The sequence below is a fragment of the Phytophthora sojae genome (genome assembly GCF_000149755.1).
Source record: "Phytophthora sojae unplaced genomic scaffold PHYSOscaffold_9, whole genome shotgun sequence".
NCBI lineage: Eukaryota > Oomycota > Peronosporomycetes > Peronosporales > Peronosporaceae > Phytophthora > Phytophthora sojae.
In genome coordinates, this window is record NW_009258123.1 from 1,090,706 (window position 1) to 1,101,551 (window position 10,846).

The 10,846-nt window shown below is 56.9% G+C and overlaps 2 protein-coding genes across 2 annotated transcripts; one reads left to right on the top strand and one right to left on the bottom strand.

Annotated features, from left to right (window-relative positions):
• Positions 1 to 920: 920 nt before the first annotated feature.
• On the bottom strand, positions 921 to 1,457 carry PHYSODRAFT_258890 (hypothetical protein; the record flags this gene model as incomplete). The annotated part of the gene is made up of 1 exon (XM_009536319.1): positions 921 to 1,457. One exon carries the CDS (start codon positions 1,455 to 1,457, stop codon positions 921 to 923), a length of 537 nt encoding a protein of 178 aa, XP_009534614.1.
• A 7,888-nt stretch (positions 1,458 to 9,345) lies between these two features.
• PHYSODRAFT_429571 (hypothetical protein) lies at positions 9,346 to 10,476 on the top strand (the record flags this gene model as incomplete). Its single annotated transcript, XM_009536320.1, has 1 exon — positions 9,346 to 10,476. A coding segment is annotated over one exon (1,131 nt), but the record flags the coding sequence as incomplete, so codon positions are not given.
• Between the last annotated feature and the right edge of the window lie 370 nt (positions 10,477 to 10,846).

The window sequence follows — 10,846 nt, forward strand, 5'->3', positions numbered from 1 at the left end:
ACTTAAGGATTTAAAATGGGTGTGGTGGGGGACGATAGTGAAAGTAAGATAATATCTTAGGGATTGGCATAGCCGGTGCTAATTTGGATTCAACCTACGATATTCAAAGTGTTACGGTTCATCCGCATCCGAATTAGCTAGAAACGAATGGTCAGCGAAAGAATTATATATCACTAATCGTGATAAAAGTTTTGACTAGCTCTGTAACTTTGCTTGATCGGTAGATATCATGTCGCGAGTGCCCTGGATGGGACGGTCAAGCGTTGTATGGAAGCTAGAACGGTTAGGCAGTGGCACAAATAGCGAGAAACAGAGCTAATATGCAAAAGCAATCAACTTGTTCTCTCCAGTGCAGATTCACGGCTGACCCTACTTCCTTACCGCGCACGGAGCCTGACAGCTCGTGCTTCCTTCTTCTTTCGGCTCTCTGTCGGCTCACGTGCCGACTTCAACACGTCACCGGCTCACCTGGCTCTCGTCCCACCCCTTCGTCCTTGGCTCACCTCACAGCTCACGTCCCGAGCCACGCGGTGCTCGTGACCTCCGTCCTGCCCTTCGCGTCACTGCTCACCTATCGCTCGCGTCCCTGCTTCCATCGCAGCCGAGCGCGCCACCTAACCGACGCGTCGCCAGTCAGCGCCCCTCCGAAATGGATGACTGCCCGCTCACCGCATCGTCTAACAGCTGATCCTCCAGAAGTCGATCGCTGGCCGAACGGTCGTCCGTGTAGTAGGAACTGTGGTGACCGTTCCTACTCGGTACGTCCTCCCCGACTGAAACTCGACGTCCTCGTCGTGCAGCTTCCAGCTTGTCGGCTTGCATCTTGGCACGCAGCTCTCGCTGTTCGGCGCGCAACCCACTGAGCGTCCTCACGGGTTTCTTATCGCCTACGTAGCCGTCCGCACGCCACAACTCTTCGCTCAAGCGCTCAGCTCTTCCAAGTCTTGCTGCAATTGCGGGTAGCGGTCCTCGGCCATCTTCAAGGGCGCACGCCCACCCGAAGTCGCCTCATACCATTTCAGCAAGTGGCTGGCTACACAGGTCGCCACCACATAGCAACTCCACCGCACTACCGTCTCGTCGGGCACGAGTCCGTCACCGATGGCTAGACCTCCATCAGCCAACATATAGTTCAGCGTCAACAGGAGCACTGCGACGCCCACCGTTCCTTGGCACACTCGCTCCACGAAGTCGTACACGAACACTACCGTGTAGAAGAGGGCGTGAGCCAGCAGCGACACGAACGCCCAGAACCCACGACACACACAGCTCGCACGGTCGACCGTCCGTCTGCACTCTGCCTTGGATCCTTTCCAGTACTTGGCCGTCAACTTGCAGCTGAGCTCTAATACGTCAGGCAAGGAGACGCACCACAACGCGTGATACGCTTCCAACCACTTGTGTAGCAGCCTGCCGAGGCCTTCGGTGTACTCTCCACGAGCCTCGAACACGATCATTGTAACAGGGTTACACGCACAAGTGGCTACAGTCACTTGTAACTCTAACAGACATGACGTCTGTTAGAGGTTTGAAAGACTTTCTCGACTTTGGTGTAGACACACCAAAGGCTACATACATTAACGATCACCACGACGGGTGGTCCATAGAGACTTAGGATTCCTATTGGTTGAGAGCAGCATCTTTTAGCCAATGAGTGACATGCATAGCATTGGAATTCTGCCAACCAGCCGTTGGCAGATTCCTATCTTAGAATATTACATTTAGAGGAAGTCAGAAACATAAAACAAAAATAGCAGTTCTCATTTTAACCCAAAAACATTATTTGGTTCGTTTATTTAGATTAATCTATACTCGGAGGCCCGAGTATAAATAACTCTAATTTAAACTAGGCTACGCTTCCTCACATACACGCGCACACGTGTAAGCTAAAGTAGTGGGCCAAAGTAGGCCCATTACACCTGGTAGCACTTTGTAGTCCGTCCAACGACCGACTACCTGAGTTCGTACGTCACCGCACGAACGCGGAGCTGAGAACCTTCCCATGGATACGGAGGTGTCCAGGGAAAGCTCCACTACCCCTGCAACTCAAGTTGCACGCGCTGACTGTCCCCACCTGTCGGACCCAGAGTGGGAAGCTCTCCAACGACTGTCAACAGTCATTGGAGAGGCGGCTGTAGCTACGATGCTGCGTACGCTAACGCCGACAGAGCAACACAGTGTTGCTCTGGGATTCATCCTGAAGGAGCAACGCGATGTTGCTGCTACTACCGCGGTGTCGTCCGGGACGACACCACGCTCAATCGCTGAAGCTCAATGTGAGCAACTATGTCGGAAGAGAGGGTGAACCTCTCCTCCGTTGGGTTGTCGAACTAGACACTGCCATTGCGGCTCGACGTATCATCGACCCGTTGTCGAAGGTTGCGTACGCCATGTCATGCCTTGGCGGACGTGCAAGAAGTTGGGCGTATGGACGCCGACTCTCGGGTCCTACGTGCTTTAGCACGTACGAGGGTTTCAAGGAGGAGCTCAGACAAGCATTTGAGCCCCCGCAAAATGAGTTCCGGTCGAGGGCGGAGTTCCTCGACCTGCAGCAGGGCAAGCATGATGTCCATGCTTACGCTCAGAGAGCACGGTACTTGGTCTCGAACATTGTGACCAATCCGATCGACGAGGCGACCAAGGTCGTCACGTTCATGAAGGGACTGAGAGATGGGCCTGTGAAGATCTATCTCTTTCGTGAGTACCCGAGTACTCTCGAAGCTGCAATTACTCTTGCAATGCAGGAGGAGTTTAGCCTGCGGCAGGCTAAGCAGCATGCACATGTGCCGAGGCCACAGCCACGCCCGGTAGTGAGGACGGGAGGCCCAGAACCCATGGACCTCTCGAGTGCTGCAACTGCTGGATCCCAGCAGTCGCAGGGAAACAATGTGCGATGCTACCGTTGTGGTAGAGTCGGTCTCTTTGCTCGGGAGTGCACGTCCGTGCACCAGCAGGGTGGCTATCGCGGCGGTGCCGGGCACCGTCGCAACCAAACAAAAAACACTGGACGCCAGTAGGCGCGGGGCGCCCTACTGGTATCGCAGTTCCGCGTATCGACCTTTGACACGCGACACTGAGGACTGCAGCCCCCAGTGAGACTCATTATCACTGCAAGAACCAAGATGACAAGCCTGACCTTGTCATCCTGAATGTGGACTCGATGAGAGCAAGTGGCTCTCTCCGTGCTTTGGTAGATTCTGGCGCGTCGAAGAACTTTGTTCGACTGCGAAGTCTATCAAGGCTTGACTTCGAGGATTTAAAGATACCTCGAAGTATGTTGGAAGTACGACTAGCAACGGGTGCCGTCGTGAAGACCGAGAAGCGCATGGTACGCGTGCGCTTCACGTATGAAGATCAAGAGTTTGTCGAGACCTTTATCGTCCTGGGTCTGGACGATGAGTTTGACATTGTATTGGGCATGCCGTGGCTTGCACGGCATGATCCGGTCATCGATTGGGAGAAGCGCACTCTCGTGCGCTTCGGTCGCGACAGCGGAACAGTGAGCGATGGCCCTGTTGCCGCTACGCACGCACCGACAGGTGTGCGCGACTCCCCACTCGAGACAGCGCCTAATGCCACTGTCCCGGAGCGCCCTGGGCGCGCGCGAGCACGCGCGCAAGAGCAGCTAGCGTCGGTGTTGCCGCCAACAGCTAATGAAGGAAATGTGTTGACCTCGGAGGTCGACACCCGCTTTTCAGCGAATCAGGAAAAGTCTCCGGCTTCAAGGGGCACGGATGACGCAGGCGAGTCACACGCCTCAGCCGTGGAGGCTGACGCGAATTTGATTGGATCAGTTTTGGCCAATCATAAGAGCCAAGGTGACGAAACGCCGTCGACTCCGGGAGTCGACGGCTTGCGTGAATTTGATTCGTCGGCTCGGGGAGCCGACGCACCCTCCGTATTGGGGGTCTCCGCCAACGGTTGGCGTCGAGGTATTGAAGTCGCATCGACTCCAGGAGTCGATAGCTTGGACGAATTTGATTCGTCGGCTCGGGGAGCCGATGCACCCTCCGAACTGAGGCAGTTCTTCATGGAGACCACCACTGAGAGCGAGGACACTCTCAGTGCGAAAACGAAGAAGGAGCGCTTTGAAGAGCAGAGCTGGGACTCGTTGAAGACGAGTCCCTACTACGAGATCTTACGGGAGTGTGCGGACGTACTACCGGAAGAGATTACTGCGGAGCTTCCGCAGGACAAGGGCATCCAGCACGAAATTGATCTCGTGCCGGGGACGAAGTACTGTGTCACGCGGCAGTGGCTACTGCCGCGAGAGCAGGTCAAGGCGATCGACGACTTCTTTGAGAGTCATCGCAAAGCTGACAAGTGCGGGAATCGAAATCCCCGCACAGTGCTCCGACGTTCTGTGTCAAGAAGCCACAGGGTGGTTGGCGCATCGTTCATGCGTACAACAAGCTGAACGATGCGACGATACCGGCGCAGACACCGATACCGCGAAAAGATGTCATCATCGATTCGATGGCCAGGAGCACTATCTACAGTGCTCTTGATCTGCGCGAAGGGTTCTATCAGATCCTCATGCGAGAGAGCGATATCCCTCTCACGGCTGTGAGCACGCCCAGCGGCATGCTCTGGGAGTGGCTAGTGATACCGCAGGGTCTGAAGAGCGCCCCTGCGACCTTCAACAGGTGCGTGACGCACTTGTTGCGCTCGGTGCGCGACTTCGCACCGAGCTACTTCGACGATGTGTTCGTCCACAGCCGGGCTGCGGACGGGATGAGCGATGTTGAGATGCACAAGGTGCATCTCCGGAAGCTGCTTGCGCTCACGCCCAAGCACAAGCTCTATGCGAACCTGAAGAAGTACATCTTCGGGGCGAGCGAGACACCCGTGCTCGGGTGTCTCGTCGGGAAGAACGGTGTCCGCCCTGACCCTGAGAAGGTCAGAGTGATCAATGAGTGGCCGACGCCGTCGAACGTCAAGGAACTGCGGCAGTTCCTTGGCTTGGTCACGTACTTGTGCAAGTACGTGAAGGACTACGCGGGCATGATACGCCCGCTGTGACAGCTCCCGAAGAAGGACGCCGAGTGGGTTTGGACTGCTGAGTGTCAGCAGGCCTTCGATGCAGTCAAGCGGGGCTTGACTGAGGCGCCGATCTTGGCGGTGGCCGACCAAGATCGCCCATTCCACGTTGTGTGTGACGCATCCGACTTCGCAATCGGATGTGCGTTGATGCAGCACGATCACGAGGGCCGTGATCGTGTCGTCTACTACCAATCGCGTCAGCTGAAGCCAGCTGAGCGCAACTACCCAGTACATGACAAGGACCTCCTTGCCATGAAGTACGCACTCGCGAAGTTCCGAGTGTATCTACTTGGAAGCAAACCATTCGTGGTCTATACGGACCACGTGTCACTGCGGACGGCTGTGAAGTCGCCGCAAATCTCGCAACGGATGGCGAGATGGCTCTCATTCTTCGCAGAGTATAACTTCCGGGTTGAGTACAAACCCGGAAGACTCAATGTGGTGGCCGACGCGCTCTCGCGTCGACCTGACTACACCACGACTGATGCCGACGTCAATGCCATTGACGCCATGCGATCGAGCACCCCGACGTCGTCACTGTTGGACGACGTGAAGGTCGCGTACGCGCACGACGCGGACGCGAAGCTCTTGCTGGCCTACGGCTCAGCGCCTTATGGCCAAGCTCGTCAGTTTACACTTCTTGGGAGTCAACTTTCGATGTCGACTGCGGACCATCCGCAGACGGACGGGCAGACCGAGCGCGTGAACCGCGTGCTCGTAGACGTGCTTAAGAGCTACACTCACTCGTTCCAACACTGGAGCGAGTGCCTGCCGATGGCGGAGTTCGCCATCAACAACTCGGTGTATGCCTCGACCGGGCATACACCGTTCTACGTGAATGCCATCAGGCACCCACGCCTCCCGAGTCTACTCGGGATGGTGGCTCCTTCCTTAAGTGGGGGAGGATCTACGACTGCAACGCAGCAGCCGCAGAATGCCGCTGACACTTGCACAGTGTCAGCCGCGACTACGCGCAACAAGAAGAAGAAGCACGCGTCTGTGCAGGTCACAGACGTCGACAAGAGCAACAACAAGAAGAAGAACGGGTCTGTGCAGGGCACAGACACCGCGAAGACGAACGCAGAGGCCGGACCTACTGCTAGAAACGAGCTGAACGAGTTCAGCTCGGACTCAATCAACTTCGTGCAGCGCAGACAAGCCATCATTCGGTTTGGCCAAGACGCTATCGCAGCTTCTGTCGGTCGACAGAAGCTGAACGCAGACAATGTTGGTAAGGGCAACACTAATGAATTCAAGAAGGGTACATTGGTTTTGTTAGCAACTCAAAACCTGCCTAAACATTCCGTTTCCGACGTCGGGGCGAGCAAGCTCGCTCCGTGCTTCATCGGGCCGTTCACGGTGTTGGCACGGCATGGCAACACCTACACGCTAGATATTCCATCTAGCATGCGCCTCCATCCGACCTTTTACGTCGGGCGGCTGAAGCCATACCGGCAGCACGAACCACCTAGCTCGTCTGGCCCGAAGCGGAAGCCCCAGCGGGAGTGAACCTCTGCTCCAGCGCGTGAACGCGCTGGGCCAAGCGTGCGACGCGACCTCCCACGTCGACAGAGATGTCCGACGCGGTCTGCGAGGCCTGAGCGACTTGAGCCCTCAGGAACGCCACCTCCTGCTTCAGAGCGGCGAACTCCCGGCTCTGATGCTGTTCCACAGCAGCGACCCGCTCCTCGAGCGTCGGGCCAAGGTCAACCCCAGGTTGACCATACCCGGGGCGTGTTCCCACCACCGCCGCCTCCGATCCGCGACGCCCGCAGCTCAACACGCTGGATTGTTGAGCGTATTGTGAACCATAGTACCCCGAAAACGAACCGTCAGCCGGTTCGTTATCGTATTCGTTGGAGAGGGTTTCCGCCCCACCAAGATACATGGGAGCCACGGGACGTCCTGCTGCAGGACGTTCCGGAAATGGTGAGGGCGTACGAAGCTCACCACGCACTGCCGACGCGAAGGTAGTGCGAGCGCTGTGGTCACCTACAGCGCCCGAGATCCCACGATCGTCGCGTTCCTCGCGTGCCAGGAATTTGGTACGAAGATCCTTGAGACTCTCAGGTACACGAATCGTCGTGTACCCGTTTAGGTCGCGGTCGCTCAAGCGCACCGCACCTGGAAGACACAACGTGCACTGATGGCCTTCGGGCACAGCGCATGGAATACCAGCGTCCACAGAGGATCTGTGGAGCTGCTCCAGCCTCCCGCGCGTCGAGAATGTCTCGAAGCGCTCACGGGCGTACTTAACCCGCTCACGGTAAGCAGCCGGCTTCTTGTTGAAGTTCTCAACAAAAGCATTCCAACTTTGACAAAGTGCCTGCCACTCAGGCACTTTGCTGTGAGAAGAGGTCTTCTTGCTGGAGAAGTATCGGAGTTCGTGAAATAGTCCGATATAGTAATCGCGCCTTTGATTCGTTAACGGATCAAATTGCTGCTCCTCCGCCACAGCATCATCGTGGATCCCGCTGCATACGTACAGCGGAATTTCATTTGGAGGCACGGTGTTGCCCACACGGTCTGCGATCTCTGACGCAAACGGCATCCACGGATCGCGCGCTGCCTGAGCAGCGCGCGGAGAACTTGAAGACGCCACCTCACGCGGGGAGCTTAAAGCCCCAGCAGCGGAGAGCGGAGTTTCGCTCTCGCCGCGCGAACGCTTCGAGCTTGAAGCGTCCGAATCGTCTCCTTCACGAGGGCGTCTCGACCCGGCATGCGGGTCGAGACTATCACTGTCGATAGACTCCTTGCGCTTGTTGGAAGAGGCCTCGCCCTCTTCCATCTCTACGTCGTCACTCCCATAGTCAACGGCGTCGTTGACTACAGAGGAACCTTCGAGGACAATCTCCGACTGAGTTGTCCCCAACGCGGCCTTTGCAGCGAGCGCGTCGCACTTTGCCTGCTGGCGCTCATGGTACTGAGCAACAGAGGTTACCATCTGTTCCGGCGGCGGTCTTCTTCTGCGGCGAGCTCATTGCGGAATGAGCTCGAGTTTTCTTTCTGCCAACGTGAAGAATTGACGAATGGTCAATGTCCTGATTGACGTGCCGTCACTCGGCGCGTCTAACCTTGAGGGGGGTTGGTGTAGCAGGGTTACACGCACAAGTGGCTACAGTCACTTGTAACTCTAGCAGACATGACGTCTGTTAGAAGTTCGAAAGACTTTCTCGACTTTGGTGTAGACACACCAAAGGCTACATACATTTACGATCACCACGACGGGTGGTCCATAGAGACTTAGGATTCCTATTGGTTGAGAGCAGCGTCTTTTAGCCAATGAGTGACATGCATAGCATTGGAATTCTGCCAACCAGCCGTTGGCAGATTCCTATCTTAGAATATTACATTTAGAGGAAGTCAGAAACATAAAACAAAAATAGCAGTTCTCATTTTAACCCAAAAACATTATTTGGTTCGTTTATTTAGATTAATCTATACTCGGAGGCCCGAGTATAAATAACTCTATTTTAAACTAGGCTACGCTTCCTCACATACACGCGCACACGTGTAAGCTAAAGTAGTGGGCCAAAGTAGGCCCATTACAATCATGGGCGTGGCCCAAATTGCTTCGAGTCCTTTCCATCTCCGTTCCGCAGCCGGTCGACTTTGCACGGCCGGACCGTTCACAAAGCGACGGTAGCTCCTCAGACACACCCGCGCCAGCGTAGACCACTTGTAGACGAAGGCGATGACTGCGCCGAGCAGTCGACCCGCGATACTCCACAGCGGCCTCGTCACCACTCCGCCAATCGCGCCAACGACCAACAAAACGGTCACCCACCAATATTTGCACAGCACCGTGAGCGCGACGCGCCACAGCCCTAACGAACTCCAAAAGCACCCCTCGATCACTTCAAGAGTCGTTTCCACCTCGCCACCGTGCGAAAGATAAAATGCAGTCATTAGAGCTGCATGAGTCCACCGTTCCTGCTTACTTGCGAGGGCTGCAGCCGTCGCACTCACCACTTCGGTAGATCCAGCAACCAACCGTTGCATTTCGTCAATTCACCGTGTTTGACACGACCGTGTCACTCGTCAACCGCGTCTCTCCCTTCCCTGAAAGGAAATCACAGACCTTCAACTTCCAACGGTCGAGTCGTTGTCCATCAGTAACGCCCGCTCATTGGCTTCTTGTCCTCATTTCAGCTTTCGCCGAGACAAGAGCAAGCCACCCAAGAACCCCACCACCATGGCCAAGTCTCGCGACGAGAACAAGGCCGCCATCATCCGACGACTGCGCTCGCGCTTGGACCGCAAGACGCGCGGCGCGAACGCCGAGGCCGACGCGCGACTGCGGCGCAAGTCGACTTCTACGCCCAGCTGCGCAGCTCCATCTTCGTCAACGGCGACTCGCTCGGCGTCACGGCCCTGGACGATGTGGCCGTGGCCACGCTGGCCGACGACACGCAGTTGCCCGCAGAGCTCGTGCGCACGGTGGTGCTGTTGCCAGCGGCCACTACGATGGACACGGAGCCCTCGCCTGCGCATGACCTCTTCGCTGCTCATGCTGTCCCTGCGCCCACGACCAAGCGCCCGGCCCCTTCGAGCGCTAACGACCAGAAGGCCCCCGCCGCCAAGAAGCAGCGCAAGAGCTCGCGCACCCCACAGTACATGTTCGACTTGCCGGACACCTGCCCCCGCGAAGTTCAGCGAGACGTGGAGAAGCTGGTCAAGGCCGCCGCCAAGCAGGGCAAGACCCCGCCGCGCGCCGCCTACCCCTGGGCCGGTCAGCGTCCCTGGTACGACCCGGAAGAGTTTCCGGAGCTCTACCTGATGAACTGGCGCTACTACATGCGCCACCGTGACACGTTCTTCGACTGTGCGTTGTACGCACCAACGGACAACTCGGACGCTCGCCGCCGCGACAAGCTCAACGCGAACCAAGGCCGCCTCGTGCTGGTGAGTGCGAACGTCTGTCTCTTCGGCTGGTACGGCTTCCTCGACCGCTTCGAGAACACCGTTCACGACAACCTCATGTGGCTCGGAGGCAAGGCCGCCAAGCGTTCCGTGTCGGCCAAGGGCAAGGCCAGCTCGGCGACGGACCTCGGCACGCTGTGGCGCCACGACCGTTCCCGCTACGACAGCCTGATGGGTCGTATCCTGGATCCGTGCCGCGTCGACGAAGACGGTTACCAGAGCATCCGTGGGCTGCTGGAGCAGACGGAGGCTTTGGACCCGACTCGTCTCCCGCACCTTCGACTCAGTGACGAAGCTCTGGTTTGCATCGCGGTCGATGCGGGCCGCAAACCTCCCAACCCGGCCTGGATCGGCAACAAGAGCAGCGGCATCTGGAAGACGCTGCTGACGAACAGCCAGATCCGCGCGCTCCAGGTCAAGATCGCCAAGCAGCTCAAGGAGGGCACGTACCGGGTCGCCATGGACTTGAAGCCGATCCAGCGCAAGGAGCAGAGTGACAACGACTCGGACTCTTCGAGCTCCAAGTAGTTCTCCGTGAATCAGGGACGCTCCTGGCCGTTCATTCTTTCCGTATTGCTCCATGCGTCCCTCCAATTAATCTCAACAACAATATGCAAACCGTTTTCCACTCGTTCCGTTCTCGATTCTTGTAGTTCGACCGTTCATAACATCACTCCACGACCGTTTCTCTAAAACACAAACGCTCCCACCGTTGACCGCGCTACGCCATTAGCAGGTCATCATCCTCCACTTCTTCGATGGCATCGGCCAGCCGCGAGCTTCGATGCAACTCGGGCAGCCGCAACTTCTTCCGCTGGGCTTGTTCAAAAGCCGTCACTAGGGCCTCATACTCAGGCATCAACTCTGCCCGAGGCACCCA